The sequence below is a fragment of the Mytilus galloprovincialis genome, chromosome 10 (genome assembly GCF_965363235.1).
Source record: "Mytilus galloprovincialis chromosome 10, xbMytGall1.hap1.1, whole genome shotgun sequence".
Classification (NCBI taxonomy): domain Eukaryota; kingdom Metazoa; phylum Mollusca; class Bivalvia; order Mytilida; family Mytilidae; genus Mytilus; species Mytilus galloprovincialis.
In genome coordinates this window covers 29,705,297-29,727,212 of record NC_134847.1, presented here as the reverse complement: position 1 = coordinate 29,727,212, position 21,916 = coordinate 29,705,297, and the positions used below count along the sequence as shown (strand labels likewise).

General features: G+C 31.2%; 1 protein-coding gene across 1 annotated transcript in view; it reads right to left on the bottom strand.

Annotated features, from left to right (window-relative positions):
* LOC143048915 (uncharacterized) overlaps positions 1-21,916 on the bottom strand; it is a 51,048-nt gene that overhangs the window by 24,770 nt on the left and 4,362 nt on the right. The window contains exons 5-19 of the mRNA XM_076222778.1: positions 21,358-21,486; positions 19,349-19,477; positions 18,171-18,299; positions 15,848-15,976; positions 15,291-15,419; positions 12,228-12,356; positions 11,658-11,786; positions 11,112-11,240; positions 7,365-7,493; positions 6,406-6,534; positions 5,838-5,966; positions 2,683-2,811; positions 1,570-1,698; positions 632-760; positions 288-416 (exon numbers count right to left, since the gene is read on the bottom strand). Of these exons, the coding sequence (XP_076078893.1) occupies positions 288-416; positions 632-760; positions 1,570-1,698; positions 2,683-2,811; positions 5,838-5,966; positions 6,406-6,534; positions 7,365-7,493; positions 11,112-11,240; positions 11,658-11,786; positions 12,228-12,356; positions 15,291-15,419; positions 15,848-15,976; positions 18,171-18,299; positions 19,349-19,477; positions 21,358-21,486 (1,935 nt within the window). The remainder of the gene's footprint in view (positions 1-287; positions 417-631; positions 761-1,569; positions 1,699-2,682; positions 2,812-5,837; positions 5,967-6,405; positions 6,535-7,364; positions 7,494-11,111; positions 11,241-11,657; positions 11,787-12,227; positions 12,357-15,290; positions 15,420-15,847; positions 15,977-18,170; positions 18,300-19,348; positions 19,478-21,357; positions 21,487-21,916) is intronic.

Below are 21,916 nucleotides of genomic sequence, written 5' to 3'. Positions count from 1 at the left end.
GAATTAAAAAATTTTCACCATAACAAATAATGACAATCCCAAAATAAATCACAATCCCAACTTATTAGATTCGTTATAGGCCAAACAATAACATATGAACAACAACACACAAGCATTAATTCACTTTCCGATTTAATTGATAAAATTCCTTGTCCTTAATTGATAACACCTTCTACAGATTTTTTTATCAGAATGAACATTATTCCGACAGCAATGGAGAATTGTCACTACATTATTTTTCGGCTTAACGATGACTCTATTCTTTCAACTTTAAAACAAACACTTACGTGTATTGCAGGTATAATGCTCTGCATTGTAGAAAAGATTTGTTTCACATTCACATACACCAGAATTGCAAAAAAGGGGAGAGTAACAACTGCTAACTGCTGTTGAACAAGAATCTTTGTATCTTCCAACTGTAAAAAAAACCTCAATCATGATTTAGTTGTTAAATATTGCATTTACCATGTTCAGTTTTAGAGAAGTTTAATTCTTCGACAATTAGATTAAAAACCTCCACCAATATCATGACTGATAGACTCGCAATAATTCAAATTTACAAAAAAAAAACATCAGTATTAATTTGATATTTTTTAAACAGGGATATTGTTAGATAATAACAAACACCTACGTGTGTTACAGGTATTAGAATCTGCGTTGTAGTAATGCGTTGTATCACAATCACACAAACCAGAAGCACAAACAAACGGAGAGTAACAACTGATAACTGCTGTCGAACAATGCTCTTTGTATCTTCCAACTGAAAGAGAAAGCAAGCATGATGGAATTGTGTGATATGACATTAATGTTTGGACAATTAACAATCGTTAGCAGTAAGATTAGATTGCTTTCGTCAATACACAAATTGATAATATGTAATAAAAGCACTCTTTCAAAATGAATTGAAGAACCATGATTATCTTAATATTGATTTAAGCCTTCTGTCACTTAATATCGTGTAGAAAAAAGCATTTCATGGAGGACTTGTATGTAATTAGATCTAATGAGTTTTACTACCATAATACATAAAAGATATCTAAGCTATGTGCCAGTAGTGAAATATTTTGTTGTTCAGAAGCAAGAGAGTATTATCAATTGATCAACACATTCTTAGTTACTCCAAATATGACAGTTTTCAATAATAAATATTATTATCTTTTATTTTTGCTGTAATATTTCATACCTTTTTCAAAAAGTTCTATAAGGTCTGAAAATGTAAGTTCGGGGACAGAAAATAGAGATTACAATATGGGCATCAATTAAATATCAACAGAACACGGTTATGTAACAAAAAATTCAAATCTAAACTATTGAAGTATTTTTCAGCTAAGCTGTTTCTAAATTTTTGCTCTTTTACACATTTCAAATTTTCATTCTCAATTTTAAGTAAAATATAAAATATAAAGTACAGCTTGGGTAGTTAATAAAACTTTTCCCTTTATACAGTATTTTTTAACAGAAGTGTAACAATCTTTAAAGGAAAAGAGAGTTTGTTTAAAATTCACTTCTCTATACAAATAATGAATTGTGTCATGGTTCATTCTTTAAACTAAAATAATAAACACCTACGTGGATTACAGGTATTATAATCAGCGTTGTAGTACTGCGTTGTTTCACATTCGCATAAACCAGAATTACAACTGAGGGGAGAATTACAACTGCTTACTGATGTTGAACAAGGCTCTTTGTATCTTCCAACTGTCAGAAAAAGAAATCATGAATTAACGGTTTAGGCCAGGTGAGCAAAAAATGAAGATGCACGAGTTGTGGTACTTGCCATACTCTAATTCATTCTGAAAAATAGGAATAATGGCTTTACCAGTACCGGAATATTTATCTGCTGATTTAACAGGAAGCTTTATAGATGTACAGATAACTTATCTTGGCCTGAATAGAAAAAAAAACCGGACGACCTACGTAAATGTAATAGAGACGGATTTCAAGAGAAGCATATTATACATTAAATAAACGTGATGATATATTATAGTTTTAATATAAAGTCATAGTTGAATAAACTTAAGTTTGCAAACGCTGTTTCTAAAAAAAAAATACCGGATCGATAATGGCATGTATCTGTCGTTCAGCACACAATCTATCAAGTAATTACTTGTCTTGATTAAAGTATACCAATTATATATTTTTTTTTCGATTTCGACAAGACAACACTAGTGTTATATTTCAAATTTACTTTATTATGATCATTTTGCTGTAGAATTTAACTTTTTGCATCTAAACACGTAATAATAAATGATAGGACTTCTGATAATGCTTTAATTTGAAGACTTTTAATAAAGATGTTTACATGAGCGATATTCATACGTCATAACAGCACTAGCTTGCGACAAGATGTTTAAATCTAAGTGTTATAATAAACATCTATTACTCGATTTATTTCACTTGACTGGGCGGAGTTTAACCGATTCGCTCAAAATAAACCAGTCCATCTATAGATACGTGTTTTAGGATAAACTCATCAATGAAGTGTCCAGTCATTGTTGAGTAAATTCATTTGATGACACTGATAGATTAGAAATCAGTAATAATTATAACGGCAATCATCCTTATCACACACATCTTCAAATAGACTGTCCTTACGCAAATTAAAACGTAAGCTCCACCCGATCAGTTGAAATAATATTGATAATACCTGTGTTAATATCAATGTAATTAATAAACACCTACATGTGTTACAGGTATTATTGTCTGTATTGTAGTAGTGATCTGTTTCACATCCACATAAACTTGATGCACAAAAAAGGGGAGAGTAACAACTGCTTACTGCTGCCGAACATGGTTCGTTGTATCTTCCAACTGTAAAAAAAAAAGCAATCACAAGTCAACAGTTAGATGTGGTAATTAGTTTTTGACTATTAACATCTTGGTCAATTTAAAAACGAATGCTTCTTAAATGAAAGGGAGACTATACGTATTATAATATCATTCAATTACAATTAAGTTTAAACGATATAGAGTGTTATCAATTTATCAACAAATATTTATTTAATGTTGACAAGATCACTGTGTCTAAACCACACCGGTAAAAAATGTTCGGACTCGATTGTATCTAACATCCGACGCAATGACGGAACATCAATAGACAGAAGAAAGCTTGGTTTCTCCCTATTTTCTTATTTTTTTATGATATCGAAGAATATATATACATATATAACTATTTTCTATTGTGAGATGCAATATTTTCTACAACCGTTCTATATTAACGGTGAAATAAGTAAAAATGCACGTCAAAATGACGAATTGAGTGAACCTTGCCTCGAAATTGTTTAATTTCTGATTAAATTGTTCACATTGTATGGAAAGAAAGGTATTGGAAGATAGATACTGACACGGAATTGCAATAATAGTCATTTTGAGCATCTCAATACTTGTTTAATTTCTGATTAAATTGTTCACATTGTACGGAAAGAAAGGTATTGGAAGATAGATACTGACACGGAGATTGCAAAACTAGTCATTTTGAGCATCTCAATACTTGTATTTCTGTGTAGAGAACGAAAGAAATGGGTCTTGTCAAATTAAAATACACCGGTTTTGTCAATGTTGTTTACTACACAATCACCCGGTTTCGTCAATATATATCACCCGTATTTTATTTTTTTTTTTATTTTAAAACCAACAATTTATTAAAAGCAACGTTAACACGGATCTGGACATTGTCTTTCGAAGGAATTTGAATATTTCTTTATTGTAACGTAAATTTGGCGTGTTTAAATTTATTTCAAATGGGAACTTTTGGACATACATGTAGGTCATTTTCCCTATGAAAGGCGTATCCCTTATTTCACTTATCTTCAAACTAATTTTAGATGAAATATAAATACTCAATAGCAAACACTGATATCTAATTATTTTATAACATTATGGTATTTTTTAAATAGGTTTTGAGATACATCGCAAAATGTGACCCCACCTTTTTTTTTTTAAACAAAAAAACTAAATAACGCTTAAACAAAATTTAAAACACCACCAAAAAGTATGCAGAAATTCGTCATTTACGAGCAATGCAAAAACTCCTTTAAGAAGAAAAGTGAAAGTTTTGAAGTAAATGGACAAATGGTAGAGCTCAACATTTTGAAGATAATCATCTGGCACTTTCGAAATTTCTATGTCTACGGCCGTTTTTAAACAATTGACATCATGCACTTGCATGTCCCCTTATGTTTATCTTTTTTAGCCATGACGGCCATCTTGGTTGACAAGCGAATCACAGTAAAACCAGATGTCCTAATTATTATTAAAAAAGACATGATTTTAGATTAGGTTTGTTAAATGCAGCCTAGTAATTTTAGATGTGAAATTTTATGTAAAAAATTGTTTTGAAAGATAATGAACGACGGTCGACCGGTGCCAAGTGAAGAAAAAAAAAATATTTTTCCTGTTGCGTCAAGTGAGCTAAAAACAACCAAGAATTTCCAAACAAAATTGCACCGTTCTTGAAAAAAAATTTGTAACAACTGAAAACCTTCTAACGTTTGACATATGCATCTTTATACGTAACAAATAGTTCAAAACGCTATGAATTCTAATCACTTTGTCTCGCTTGTTTAAAAATATCAATGAGAATGTTTATAATAAACATAATCAAACTCACATATTCCGATTTCGCGGGTGTCCCTGTTTTCTTATTTCTTACAATATTTTAATTCGGTATACACTTTATAAGATAAGTGGCGAATCAAGAAGACGTATAGGTTGCACGCCCTCGACCCCACCTTTGGTTGCCAAAACTATATTGATTCATGTATTTAACGATTTTTTAAAGCAAAATATAGTGAAAAAATTGTTCGACTCTCTAAGCCCGGCGGTATGTAAAAGCTGTTCGAATTAAGTCCACTTTGAAATAAACTGAATCCGTCTGTCCGTATATATAGTCAAAATATATTGACCAACGTCAGTGTACGATCATCGTAACACAATGGCGACAGTACAGACCCGTTTTTTTTTTTTTTTATAGTAAGAGTTTTGTTGGCCGTTGTTCTGTGAAGGAACTTGTTTTTCAACGACCTACAAAAATCATTTTTAACGCTGAAGGTAAATTATCAATTATAACGTGATGCGATTACGAAGTCTATGGCAAAACTGGGTGGTAAACATTGACAAATCCGGCCAGTTACATTTTGACATGACCCATTTCTTTCGTTCCATACTCAGAAATACAAGTATTGAGATGTTCATAATGACTAGTTTTACAATCTCCGTGTCAGTATCTATCCTCCCATACCATTCTTTCCGTGCAATGTGAACAATATAACGAGAAATTAAACTATTTCGAGGCAAGGTTCACTCAATTCGTCATTTTGACGTGCATTTTCCGTTAACAATTTTTGCCAGTGTGGTTTAGACACAGTGAATATATAATAAGAAACAAAAAAAAATCAAAAAATTCTTTAATTTGAAGAATTTGAATGAAGCGAAATATATGAGAGACACCCATACATCATATACATGTTATAGTCTCTATCATGCGGCAATATGTTGGAATTATGTTTTTTTTTTGTTATAGTTGTAACTTAATTTTTACTTCATCTGACCAAAATATTAGAAGCATTGTTAATATCTGTGTCATTTTGGTCTTTTGTGGATAGTTGTCTCATTGGCAGTAATACCACATCTTCTTTTTTATATAGACCAATTAAGTCTAACATGACATATGAATAACAACTCACATGCTCATATCAATAAATCTCACTGGTTGATTAAAGCATACACTCTGTATATTTTTTCAATAGAGTTGACATATTTTTGAAAGCTTCACTATATTTGATAAATAAAGAATTTTTTCATAGTTCACATTTTCAACAGTAATAATTAACACATACATGTATTGCAGGTATTATGATCTGCCTTGTAGTAACGATTAGTTTCACATTCACATAAACCAGAGGCACAAATAAGGGGAGAGTAACAACTGCTTACTGCTGTCGAACAAGTTTCTTTGTATCTCCCATCTGAAAAAAAAATGTTGCATTCAGTTTTGGATAATCTACAATCTTTTTTAATAACATATTAAGAAGAAATTTTCACTATAACCAAAATTGTTAATTCCTAAATAATTATAAACTACACATAAATAAAATAAAATTTATATGAAACTTGCTTTTCTAAAAAATTCAAAAACTGACGATGTACTTGGTAATAAATTGTAATTGCATATTCCATTTTTTTCACACAATATGCATCATAGTTGCATGTGACAAGTGTATACAGTGATAAAGTTTATATATATCTGAATAACAACTTACAGTAATTACCCTGACAGGTTAACAGTTCTATGTATTTTCTTTTACAGAAATACCTTAATTTTTAAATTCAATGTAGAACTTTCGCTTGATATAATATCTTTGTATCAGCCTCAATGTTTTCTTGGAGGTAATAATGAACACTTACATATGTTGCAGGTATTACTATCTGACTTATAGTAATGATGTAGTTCACAATCACATAAACCAGTTTCACAAGTCAGGGGAAGGTAACAGCTGCTTACTGCTGTCGAACAAGCTTCTTTGTATCTCCCAACTTTAAGAAAAAAAGTCATGATTTAAAAGTTTGATGTTGAGTATTGTATTAAGTTTTGCCTAGTTTACAAACTCAGTCAATAAGAGCACATAACTTTTCTTCAGCATTTCCCATAGTGAATGTCACACTTTCAAAATGGACAAAAGAACAACTCTCAGAAACGTGGTATTTATTTGAACCTTGTCTTGATTGATACTTTTGAAGAAAATCATTAGAATGACAGTTTTATTGAAATTTGGTTCTAATGCACTCTAATTAAGTATGTTTATTTAAATGCATGCATGATAGTTCCCCATGTTTTGTGCAGGCTGTGATACAGTTTTCAATATTCATTTGTAATATATCATTATATAAATGGAATTTTGACTAAAATTGGAAGCTCAATTGTCGTACAAAATAGTGTGGCAAAAATATTTGAAGTCTACATTTGACGAAATAGGTTATTACAATATAGTTTCTACTATAGTTCTATCATAAAATACTACACTTAATTAAGTTTAACATTGATATCATGTACATTTAAAGCCTTAATAAGTCAACATAATTTGATCAACAAATGTCTTGTTTCTACAAAGAAGCAGAAATGAAAATGATATTTTTCATCATTTATCTCAAAATGTATCAATTTTTACAAATTGATCATCAAATATATTTTTGACATTAAAAGATTTAAATTTGCCAGATAACAGTACTGATAAATTTCAATTTACCAAAGTTTGTTTGATTGAGGATTCAAACTTGAAATGAGAATGTTCGATAGATTTCTCTTTTCTGCTAAAAATTTAATGGGATCATTACTTTTTCTTTCAACTATAATTATTAACACCTACATGCATTGCAGGTATTGTCATCTGCCTTGTAGTAATGATTTGTTGCACAGTCACATAAACCAGAAGCACATATAAGAGGAGAGTAACAACTAGATACTGCTGCCGAACAAGGTTCTTTGTATCTTCCTACTGTAAAAGAACAGTCATGACTTCATTGTCTGATATTTCATATAGTTTTAGATAATAAACAATATTTTTCAAATAGATAAGGACATTTAACTATCACAAAAATGATAATTCTTAAATAACAGATTACATGCATGAAAGAACACACAGTTACTTCTGAACCTTGTATTGCTAAAATTTTGAAGTAAAAGCATTTTATGATGGTCTGAAGGTTTTACGACTTTAAATTGCGCATCCCATTTTTACCATGAAATATGCATTACCGTTCGGTGTGCTTTGTGTATACAGTCCTATACAAATTTGCACCTATATTTTCAAAAGCTTTAAAAAAAAACAACAGTGTAGACTAAACACAATCATGTGACAATTGATTGGACGTGGTGTCGTACTAAGAAGTTTAAGTTTAAAGTATTTCCAGTTTAAATCAACACATGTTTGTTCAGTGAACCGGATATACGATAGTGATTTTATACAGTGATGCTTATCATGTGTGAAAATCAATTGTATTCGGTTATTTCAATAAAATTATGTATGTAAAACTATTGTATATCTTCAATGCTCTTCAACTTTGTACTTGTTTGGCTTTAAAAATATTTTGATATGAGCGTCACTGATGAGTCTTATGAAGACGAAACGCGCGTCTGGCGTACTAAATTATAATCCTGGTACCTTTGATAACTATGTATAAACTCATTTGATATTTTCCCTGGTCAAGTGAGGCTGTTAAGAAACAGGGGCCGCTAAGTATGCGACCTGGGCTACTTAGGTATTTTATATATCAGGAAATGATTGAAATGATTGAATAAAATATTTGGTATCGTTAAAAAAAAAGGAACTATATATTCATATATAAAGGGAAAATTTTGAAGTAGGTGTTAATCAGTTCAAAAAGGCGCGGATACACTAAACATATCAATACATGCAATATGCTGACCAAATAGGAAGCTTGTTAGTCGTACGGAAAAGTGTGGAAAAAATATATGTAAGCCCAAATGGACGAACTAGGTAATACAATATATATATATACCACTTCACATAGTTGTATTAAAAAACAGTGATCAGAACTAAATTTAGTAATTTATCAAACCATAAACTTCAAACGTATGAAATAAATTAGGGGAATAACCCTTGTCATCGCGTATTTTTCAGAGAAAGTTGTATGTAGTGGGTTGTAAAAAGTGTGCTTAAAAAACATTGAACATTGTGCTGCAAATGTCGAAATGGATTGGCATAATGTAAATTGAGCAGCCAACAAACTGTTGAAAATTATTGGAGACGAATCATCTATAGTATTAAATGCAAGGAGATAATTGTTTTTTTTTCCTGGAGACGGCCTGTTGAAGAATGAACACATTCTTGCTGATGTTCAGGCTGTGAGACACACCAGTTTGTTGATCTGGGGCTGCATTACATATGACGGTGCTGAAACTTTTACAGGGTGCAACTAGTAATGATTATTCAAAAAAAAAAATAGAGATTTTTTGGCCAGAAATGGGTCATCATTTTCCAGATAATGATATATACATATATCAAGTTCCTAGAGCTAATTCCGTGAAGGATTATAATGAATCAATCGTGGTAGGGAATGAAATGAAAAACGTCCAGACCTAAATAGTATTTCGAAAAAGAGACGTAAAATTATACTTGAACTGCAAACACAGGCACGTTATATCCCAACAAATAGTCAGAGGGGATAGAATTTAAAGACGTTTCTAGTGATGAGTGCAAAATGAAATATTTCATAATATGAAGCCAGTTCAGATAATCTTTTTGCTATAACAAGGTTAACCAGATGCTCCGCAGGGCGCAGCTTTATATGACCGCAGAGGTCAAAACCCTGAACAGTTAGTCAAGTATGGACACAACATTCAAGCTCGGTACTGTCTGATTTTGGACTGTGGTCAAATTTTTGACATAATACAGGTTTCTGACACAAATAAATGTGGTCAAAAAATCTTGTTTATCTATTTCTCGCTACTGTCGGTGTGAAATTGAAGATTTCATCTTGAAAACTTTTCAAAAATTTGAAATTTGAAACTTGAAAAATTAAAAGAAAACATATATGAATCCCCTTAAAAAATTGTAAACAAAAAATTCCCCAAAACTTATTGAAACCCCCCTGTAGAGCAATAACCACAAAACTAAATTCCAGCCTTTTCTTTGTAGTATGCAACCTGGTAGTTCATTTCAGCAAGATCCATACACTTAAACACAAGTTATTGTCTGAAAGTAGAAAAATGCTTCTTTAATGGCCCTTTTTTGGCCCCAAATTCCTACATGTTTGGGGCAATTAATCCTAATTTCCCTTAACTTAATCCCATTCTTCCCTTTGCTATATGAAATATTGTGGTACAATTTCAGAGAGATCCATACCCTTACACAATAGTTATTGTTTAGAAACTAGAAAGATGCTGGTTTTGGGCCCCTTTTCGGCCCTTTTAATTCCTACATTTTTGCCAAATAACCCATAAAAAGAATCCCAACCTTCTACTTGTGGTATTTAACATTGTTGTACAATTTCAGAGCAAAAGAAATATTTATACACAAGTTATTATCCTAAAACTACAAAAATGCAAAAATGTTTTGGGCCCCTTATTCCTAAACAGTTGGGGCAATCATTCCCAAAATTAATCCCAGGCTTTCTTTTGTGGTATTGAACATTCTGAAAAAAATTCATAAAGATCTTTTCACATAAACTAAATTTATTGTCCGGAAACCAATGTGTCTTCGGACGACGACGACGACGACGCAGACGACAACATCTTACCATTATATGATCCACTTTTTTTTGCGGTCGTATGTAAGCGACAAAAACTTGATACTGTTATACCTAAGTCACCTATAGTGGAATTATCTTTACTTCTTGGTCTAGATTTTAAACAAAAAATGAAAATACAGAACTTGAAACATTATCACAATTTTGAAGCCTTTTACTGTGAATTCATTTCGTGGGTATCAATTTTCGTGGATTGAGGAAAACTTGCATTTTCGTGGATATATGATTTCGTGGTTTTGCCAATCTTTGCATACAAAGCCGATAGAAAATTTGTAATTCGTTGAACATTTGAATTCGTGGTTCACCAGTATCAACAAAAGCCACGAAAATTGGTATCAAACGAAAAATAATGGATCCACAGTGTGAAAGATTTATATAGGAGCGACAGTCATACATCTAATCAATAATGTCTTGTCACAAAATGTTTTTAATTTAAACCATTGATGAGAGTTAAAAATTTTCATTACTCTCGGCTGTTACTTTTTTTTTTATTACAACATGACAACGTATATAAAATGCATGCCAGGCCAACTATGTCAAAGATAAAATATAAATAACAAAACAAAGACTAGTACGAACTCAAATGACTTGTTAATAGAATTATACCGCCTGTAAAGTTTAATTAACAGAATACACATTAAACCGAATAGTAGGGAATAGTTTACTAGATTTGATCTTTTGATCAATAATAAATGTGTCGAAAGCCATACAATTGCCTATATTTGCTTACACGCACTTCATTTAAACTTTAGTTGATAGCGATTACATTGGAAATCATACCACATCTCCCTATTTTAATATACATCATTCTGCATTCTCTTTCAACTGTAATAGTAAACACCTACATTCGTTGCAGGAATTATAATCTGCCTTGTAATAATAATTTGTTTCACAACCACATAAACCAGAAGGACAAACAAGAGGAGAGTAACAACTGTCTACTGCTATCGCACAAGATTCTTCGTATCTCCCACCTGTAAGAAAAAGCGAAATTGATTTAATTGCTTGATGTTGCCCTTAGTATTTGACAATTTACACTGTTATTCAAATACATTTTAATCATTTCATTTTAATCATTGCACAAGTTAAACATCCCTCGATAAATCTTTCATGCAAAATTGGTAGAGCATTTTTCTTCAAGAAGTTGGAATTATTAATGTACTCTAGGCAAACTATGTCAAACATGAAAATATTACTAACAAAAAACATGTTCAAATAACTATTTTGAACGGTTGATAAAACAATTCCGTCGAATTAATTATAAAGCAGAATGTACATCAATTTGGAAGGAATGTATATTTTGTGCAATATTCCTTTTTTTATTGGATAGATAGTTAATACATTAGTATTTGTGAAAATCTATTCTTTCCAAACTTATAATCACCACATACGTGTGTTGCAGGTATTAAGATCTGATTTGTAGTATTCTGATGTTTCACAATCACATAAACCAGAGGCACAGATAAGGGGAGAGTAACAACTGGTTACTGCTGTCGAACATGGTTCTTTGTATTTTCCAACTGTAAAAAAAAGTCATGCTCTAATTGTTCGATATTGCATTTAGTTTTCTTTTATATAAAATCTTGCCCAAGTTGATCATTTCTAATTAAATTATTCTCACCAAATGAATAGAAAAAACCAGTAGTAACTTGATATAAATTTTAATGTTTTTATAAGATTTTAAAAGGAACTACAGTTCTCGTATGGATTCTTTTTTACGATTCATCAGAAACACAGACACTTATATTTTATGTGGATATAAACATAAACATGATAGATGATTTTTAAAGCATGAAATTGCAAACGTTGCCGTACTTATCATTGTCTTATTCTTTATCAGTTCTGAAACGCAATCTGTAGACAAAATTCGAAGCTCATGAGAATAACAAAAAACATTTGACAGCATTAATTGTAGGCGAACAGACAAAAAAGATGAAGGCCATATAGCATTAGACACCTACGTGCGGGGCAAGTATTATAATCTGCGTTGTAGTACTGCGTTGTTTCACAGTCACATACACCAGAAGCACAAACAAAAGGTGAGTAACAACTGGTTACTGCTGTCGAACATGGTTCTGTGTATCTTCCAACTGTAAGAAAAAAATATAATATATTGAATTCAGTATTGGATAATTAACCATTACTTATCACCATTTTAACCGTCAATGTACAATGATCTCTGCGATATGTGCAAGCAGTGACAAAGTCTGATCCATTGTTTTTAAATTAAAAAAAAAAAGAAAACGAAATTTGAACACTAATTGTTTTTTTCTAAAATTTTAAAAGAAAAACATGTGCTTACATAAAACCTGAAATTGCACTCGCTGTCGTACTAAGCACAGGGTGAGAAAGAAGGCGTTAGATAGTTAAAAAAAGGCCAACAGAAATTATGTTTTAATGTATCATCATTATAAAAAAAAGAAGATTTGATATGATTGCCAATGAGACAACTTTCCACAAGAGACCAAAATGAAACTGAAACTAACATCTATTGGTCACCGTACGGCTTCAACAATGAGCAAAGCCCATACCACATAGTCAGCTATAAAAATGACTAAATGTAAAAAAAATTCAAACAAGAAAACTAACGGCCGTATTTATTAAAAAAAAAAAAACGAAAAAGAAAAAAAATAGGTAGCACATAAACAATCGAAACAACCACTGAATTACAGGCTCCTGACTTGGGACATGCACATACATAATAATGTGGCGGTGTTAAACTAGTTTTCTGACCGAACAAAAAGCCCGCAAGGTCTACCTACAAGTGTAATGAAAATATGTGTAGGCCTAAGAAGACGAAAAAGGTAAATTCCATACAGCCACACTCATATATTTGTATTATTAAACAATATACAAACATAGCAATCAATTTTAGAATATTGCCATAATGAATCAAAACATGTACATGTGGAAACGTCTAAACTTCAATTTACTGCACAAATCAAATAGGGAGCTGATTCGGTTCACAGTAAATTGTTAATTAAATACATGTTGATTATATATACGACCAGATGTTGAAGATACATTCCAAAAAGACTCATCCAATACACTCCTACAGTAGTATAAAACACTCTTTTACTGATGCATACAATGCATCAGTCATAGCAAGTATATGTTATTTACAAATAGTTTTATCTACAAAAGGAGTGAATAACTAGTACACTGTATTGGTTTTCAAACTTTTCCAATAGTGACAAGAGGTTGACATTTCAAAATATATATATATCCAGAAATTCTAATAATTTGGTTTTTTTTCACCTATTTACATGTATTTTCTTTTGCTCCATCTTTAGAGTGTTTTACGCTTGACAAGAGTAAATCTGATAACTTCTGAGAAAAAATGTGATAATCGCTGATAATTACTCATTGAAAATTCCCTGATAATGTCTTTTCAAGTCTTAAAGTTGCGATACGAGAATACCGTTGCGACGGAGCAGGGGTATACCGGAAATATGGAAGGAAAGATCGGTAAAGTAAGTGTATTAGCTCTGAGCATACAAGCCATCCAATATTATCTATAAAGACATTTTTGGTTTGATGTTTTTTAGGTATCAAGGTACCAGTATCGATATTTTCAATACAATGAAGTGTGTCCATTTGCTATAAATTTAAGAAATTTTGCAGTTTAAATCAATTTACAGAACTTCAAAACATTCTGAAATTGGTTCGAAGCATTTTAATCAAGATTCGTATATTAGTAACAGTCATGTAGCCATTCAACACTATCTTGCCACCTGATGTTTCAAATATACAAAAAAAGTATTTGAGTTTGATATTTTCTTGAAGGTAATCTATGAGACCAGAATTGTGAATGCATTCTATGCCAACTATGTCAACTATGACATGATGAGTCTAATAACACAGACTTTGGTTAATTTAGATCATTAGTCAATAATAGCATTCCCTTTTTTAAAGTTCAACAAGAATGTGTCCTTAATACAAACATGCCCAATCAGCACTATCATTTTCTATGTTTAATTGACCGTAATAAACAGCTGCGCCATGAGCGCATGATACGCCCGATGTCTTGTGTGGAAGTTTAAAGCAATAATCATATATAGAGAAAGTTTTAAGAATAACCATATATTGTTTTTGAGATACGGCGGGACATGTGAACCGCCCCCCCCCCCCCCCCCTTTTCTCTTTTTTTTACAAAAAACTAAATATCACTAAAATAAAATTTTGAATCAAAACCAAAAAGTATACAGATCTTTAGATTAATAGAACAAAGAAGTGTGTAAAGTTTTAAGCAATAATCATAAATTGTTTTTGAGATACGGCGCGACATGTAAAAAAAACTCCCCTTTTTTACAAAATACTCAATAACTCAAAAATGAAATTTTGAATCATCACCAAAAAGTATACAGATCATGAGATTAATACAACTAAGAAGTGTGAAAGTTTAAAGCAATAATCAAAATCGTTTTGAGATACAGTGCGACATGTGAAAAAAAACACACCCCTGTTTTAGTTACAAAGTGCGTGCCGTAACTCAAAAAGTTTTAATTTTATTTTCACTAAAAAGTATACAGACCATTTGGCCATCATAAGAAACAATTATATTAAGTTTCATGAAATTTGATTAAGTCGTTCTCAAGCTACGGTGCGACATGTTTTGCCGGACAGACGGACTGACGGACAGACGGGCGGACACCGGACATTTGTAAACCATAATACGTCCCGTCAAAATTTTGACGGGCGTATAAAAACTATAATTTGCTATTTAAATTAGAAAGATCATATCATAGGGAACATGTGTACTAAATTGAACGGATTTATTTCAACTCCATCAAAAACAACCTCGACCAAAAAATGTTACCAAAAACTTTAACCTGAAGCAGGACAGACGAACTGACAAACAAATGAACGGAGAATCGGTCGGACGAACGGATGCACAGACCAGAAAACAAAATGCACATAAATGGTTCATAAAAAAGAATTAAGAGTTTTTTTTAATTAATTTTCTGTCACAAACAAAGAATTTGTTACGCTTCATTCTTTTAATATTTGTGATAAATACTTACACGTGTTACAGGTATTATCATCTGTATTGTAGTAATGATTTGTTTCACATCCACATAAACTAGAAGCACAAATAAGGGGAGAGTAACAACTTGTTACTGCTGACGTACAAGGTTCTGTGTATCTTCCAACTGTATTAAAAAGCAATCATAATTTAATTATTTAATATTGTCTTTTTTCTAAATAAATTAAAAAATCTCAGTCCTTTAAACTATACAATTTTGATTGTTGCACGTTGATAATTCCTTCAAAATGATAAATCAGTCATACAAAATGAGTAAAGGAGGTGTGTACTAAAAAAAATCAACTTCAACACAACAAACAATATCAAATGTGTGGTATCTAAATTATTTTACTATGAAATATGACTAACATCACAAAATCTTGAATTGACTTACATGAACAGTTTATCAAAATATTCATTAGTGATATTTTGTTCAAAAGAATTAACATAATTCAGAATAGAATTGAGAATTTGACCAATAATTACATTTTGGTAAAATAAAAATGATTGTCTACTTAAATCTGTTACATAAACATAAATTAAATAAACACCTACATGGATTACATGTATTATTATCTGTATTGTAGTAATGATTTGTTTCACATCCACATAAACTAGAAGCACAGATAAGGGGAAAGTAACAACTGTTTACTGCTGTCGAACAATGTTCTCTGTATCTTCCAACTGTAAGAAAAGAAAAGGAACCATTTAGTTATTGGATGTTCCCTTAGGTTTTAATTACCTTCATTAGTTTTTACAATATGATTCTTATCAATAGATTACAATATTTTAAGAGGGTGCCCATAGAAAAACCAGGCAGTGGATGGCACATGACATATCTTGTTTTCAAATTTGTTTCATCTATTTCATATCACAAATTCATTCTTTCTCAAAGTTAAATTATGTTTTTTTATTAACTGAAACAAATAAAAAGAAAAAAAATACATAGAAAGCACTGAAAATTCATTGAAAAGGGGAGATAACTCTTCATTTTGTACAAAAATTTGTTGCATTGTTAGTGAAATTTAAAAATCATTTTTTTAGCCATCCACTGTTGATTCAAAAATATCTTTGACATATATATCCTTTGTATGGCATAAACATTGCATTGGAACCAAACATTCAGTGATAAAAACAAATATGTTGTGCCACCCATATCATAGGATTTGCCTTATATTTACTTGGACAGCCTCTTAAAGATTGCACAATTGAATAACAGTTGAATAACACTCAATAAATTATACATACAAAATGAGTAATATGACAACTTATATAAAAATAAGGAAATTGGGAAGAATTGTCATTGAGACAACTGTCCACCAAAGTTGATGTGAGCAATTATAGGCAATTTTGCGGCCTTACACGACAAGAAAAACCCGTACAGTATGGTTGGCTTTAAAAGGCCCCGACACTAGAAATATTTAACAAATCAATTCAGAAACCTATTAACGGTCTTATTAATAACATATTACGATAAACAAACATAACAGACATGAATCCAAAACAACCAATAAGATACAGGCTCCTAATTTGGGACATGCATATAATAAATGTTATGGTTTTACACATGATTGTGAGCTCTCTTACATGAGTCAGTGATGTAACAGAATAACATAAGAACTTAACTCATCAGATGGATCCATATAAAAAAACATATAACAAAAACACAGGACGTGAATAGGAATTAATACATTATATACAAAAACGGTCTCACCGTACGTTAGATGTTGAGAATAAATAAAGGCAAAAGTAATATACTGCTGTTCAAAATTCATAAATCGATAGAGAAAAATAAATCCGGGTTCCAAACTAAAACTGAGGGAAACGTATCAAATATAAGAGAACTATGACACCACAGAGACACAACACCGAAATGTAACACACAGAAACGAACTATAATGTATCAATGGCCATTTTCCTGACTTGGTACAGGGCATTTTATGAGAAAATTATTCAGTGCGTATCCCCCAATATATCATTGAAGAAAAAGAATAAAAAGCAGGTATTTAATAGAAGAGGTAATAATCCATGGATTACAACTCATCAATATATATACTCCGATGAACCAAAAAGGTGCTAATTACATGTAGATCCCCTAACGGAAAATTGAGACTGAATCATATGTTCGCCCCCATAAAAGAACGGACGAACAAGATGAATGCAATTCAAACCCACTCCGAAGATAGTTTTATTATACCCTTATCTTCACCAACATTTTAGCATAAAGCCCTAGAACTCAATACAAATCGCATTTCTACAAAACAGGAATGATAATGACACTTTTCAACATTTAACCCAAAAGCCATTAACATAATTTAGTATTAATAAGCTATCAACACATATTGCTCGATGTTACCAAGACGCAAGTTTGTCAGATATCAGTAATGATATATTTCAATTTACTCAACTACACTTCCGATCTTAAAGTGATGATATTGTTGCGATGGTTGGCCAATTGAGGATCGGAAGTTCGCTATATATAAATTTGACTACTATCCATTATTGCACAAAATGAAAGTTATAACGAAGGTCTGTCAGTAATGGTATACCAGTATTTCAATAAACTAAAATATGTTCTTTTAACTGTTGCATTCCTTGCTTTTTTGAATTTGAAACCAATAAAAGAACTTTTGAAATGTCTTAGTTTGAAGACTTTTAATAAAGATTCATAAATAAGTGGCAATCATATATCCAATCAAACACTATCTTGACATTTAAATAGCCACACATACAACTCTATGAGCGAACCTGACAATAGTTGTAACATAGTTTATACACTTATAAAAGGAGTTGAGTATGTTAGATATATATTTCTTTCTTGTACTATGAAATAATGGTATCATGCTTCATATCTTTAACTTTAATAATAAAAACCTACGTGTGTTGCAAGTATTATCATCTGCATTGTAGTAGTGTGTCGTCTCACATTCACACGAACCAGAAACACAACTTAGAGGAGAGTAACAACTGCTTGCTGCTGTCGAACAAGATTCTCTGTAGCTTCCAACTGTAAGAAAAAGCAATTATGATTTAAATGTTTTATAGTATTTCATATAGCTTTGGTAATTATTAACAATTTTTCTTTAAAAAAACTTTTGTATCACTGACCTTATACTCTTTATAAAATGAACAACATCACCTTGAGTTTCTTTTTATTCATTTAAACCTTGTATTAGTAAAAATCTTGTAAAAAATAATTTTGATGCTGATAATGGAGGTAAGCTATCATGAATTTTGATTGCCTATATCCATTTTACCTTATTTTTGATGTAGGATTTTAATGTGTTTTAAATTTTGAAGTGTAAAATACTTTAAAGAATCAATATATAGATAGCAACAATTATATATACAAACGTGTATGTCTTATCACAATACATCAATACATAAATATCTAAGCTTTTGTTGCGAGATTAAATATCTTAGGTAAAACTGTTGTTCAACTTGAACTTCAACAAGACTAAAACATAAAGTGCCTTCTATGCCAAATAATGCCAAACAGGTCTTATGAATGACAACCCACAAGCTTAGTTTTAAGTACAATGACATGTCAATTTTATTACTACCACTGGGTCGATGACTCTGCTGGTGGACTATTAGTCCCCGAGGGTATCACTAGCCCAGTAGCCAGCACTTCGGTAAAGGCATGAAAATACGGATTTTTTGTGTTATTAAAATTTTCTGTTACACAATGATAGAAATTATTATAAATTAAGGAATGTATCTCCCTCATGCAAAGCTCTGATTCCTTTCACGGATTTGGCTATACTTTTTTTTTACCTTTTGGATTATAGCTCTTTATCTTTTATAAAAGCTTTGGATTTCAAATATTTTGACCACGAGCATCACTGAAGAGACTTGTGTTGTCGAAATGCGCATCTGGCGCAAGAACATTGGTGCCGTCAATTTTATTAACAATACTAAACTCCTTCCAAAGTTTTAAACTGAATTCACATCAATTTGGAAGGAATGGAGACATTTCCAAAGATTTATTTTTTTTTAACCAAATAACGAATTTTGTCATACTTTAATATATCAACTTCATTTATGAATACCTACGTGTGTTACATGTATTATCGTCTTCATTGTAGTACTGAGTTGTATCACAGTCACATAAACTAGAAACACAAGTAAGGGGAGAGCTACAACTGCTGACTGACGTCGAACAAGGTTCTTTGTAGCTTCCAACTGTAAATAAAATAAAACATGTTTTAATTGTTTGAATTGTTACTAAAGTTGAAATTTCCTTTAATAAATCAATCATACAATGTACCAAAAAAAAACTGATTAACTGACGACGGTCGCATAAACCGAAAGAATCATACACATACATTTTAAAAAAGGTAGCAATATCGTACAATAAGAATTTTCTATGTCTGTTTAATTTCATGTAATATGTTAAAACAATTAATCTAGTTATTCATCATTTTACACTGTATAAGAAGGTTTTTTGTGAATCGTCAATTTTTGTGTCGGTGTCTGAGTAGAACGTTGATGAACTAGGGGTATGTCAAAGAGCATCTCGTCCTTTTTCTAAAAAAAGTTCATCGGAAGGTACCAAGACCTTGTTGATAAATATTCTGTATCAACTTCACAAATAATACACGATGGTCTTGATGTATAGATTCTGCGAACTGATTTTGTTTATCATCTTAACTACGTGTTTTATAGTTCTTTCATTTGTCCTTGTTCTATTCTTTTATTTGTCTTTATTTATACTACTTTTACTGTTAAGTCTGTTTTTTGTTATATTCTTTTGACGTAACTCTGTGCTTATGTATCCCATCATACTTTGAACGACAAAATTATTTTATGATGTGACTCTGTACCTATGTATCTTGTCATACCTTGAATGACAAAATTATTATATTTATAAATATTACTTTTACTGCTATGTCTGTTTTCTGTGATACACAGTTGACGTGACTCTGTACTTGTGTATCTCATCATACTTTGAACCACACTATTATTTTATTTATTATCATTACTTTTACTGTTAAGTCTGTTTTTGTTATATCTATTTTACGTGACTGTATTTAAGTATCCCGTCATAATTTGAACGACAAAATTATTTTATGTCTACCTGTGCGAATTTCAAACGCGCAATTTTACACCAGTACTTAAAACCCCCTATCCTTTATGGGTGCATTTTACATAGATAAATTAAATCATATAATATAAACAAAATGAGGATGTTAAATTTGATGTATGGCTTTTGTGCTTCTTCGTTACATTTGTTGTTCTTATAGTGATTTAGATGTTAACACAATGTTGACTGCTGTACCCCTATTTTTTTACCTTTTTACCTATTTTGTCTGTTTGTTTTGTTTACGCATCGGAGACAATATAATGGAATTTGATGCGACTGTCATACAAGTTAGAGGTTTAGCTAGCTATAAAATCAGGTTCAATCTACCATTTTCTACATTTGAAAATGCCTGTACCAAGTCAGGAATATGACAGTTCTTGTCCATTCGTTTTTGATGCGTTTTGTTATTTGATTTTGCCATGTGATTATAGACTTTCCGAATTGATTTTCCTCTGAGTTCAGTATTTTTGTGATTTTACTTTTCTTTTTTTTTCAGACAACGACATGGTTCATCTTTGATTCACTTTCAATGTTGACATTTTTTTTTTAAATGGTTGAAAACAACTTACACATGCATAACCAATCTTTTACTAGTTAATTAGTTCAAATTGAAGGTCGCACGAAAACGGTTTAAATGAAGTCGAATTGGTCAACTCGAAGTGACTAATTTATCAACGATGTTTCTTTATGTATTTTGACAAATTTGTATTAAACTGGCAGCAAAAGAACGTACTCTTTTCACCGTCATTTATGATATATTGTAACATTTGCCACTTTTAGTTTGTTTCAATTTTTTTTGCTGTAGGTTTTTTACGTTTTGTATCTAAAATAAATTTCAGAACGTTTGAAAATCTTATAAGTTTAAAGCCTTTTGATAAGGAATCTTATGTGAGTGGCAATGATATATCCAATCAACACTATCTTGCCACATACTGATTATACTTCATTTTTAATAATATGTTTGATAATAACAACTTACGTTTGTTACATGAATTATAATCTGCGTTGTAGTAATGTGTTGTTTCACATTCACATAAATCAGAAGCACAAATAAGAGGAGAGTAACAACTGCTTACTGCTGTCGAACATGGTTCTTTGTATCTTCCAACTGTAAGAAAAAGCAATCTTGATTTAAATGTCTGATGTTGCATTTGGGTTTGGATATTCTTTTGTACTATTAACCAAATTGATAATCCCTCAATAAATCTCTATTATAACAGATGAATACAAAAAACATTAAAAACTTTCATATTCTTTTTTTTTACATGCATTTCCGACCATCTTGTATATTTTATGACGGTCAAACATTTTTCATAGGATGAATTTGAAATGTGTATCCCCGGTTTACCACAAAATTAACACACGTTTCTGTATTCTACCCGAATTATCAAATGATGCTTCTGAAATATTGTTTCCAATGAATCCATGTAGTTATGCCATTGTATAAGTTCAGAGAAAGATTTTTTTTTTGTAAAATGGACGACGACAGACGATACGGTAACTTCTGTTTAGGTGAGCTAAAACCTTATCTGTCAAAT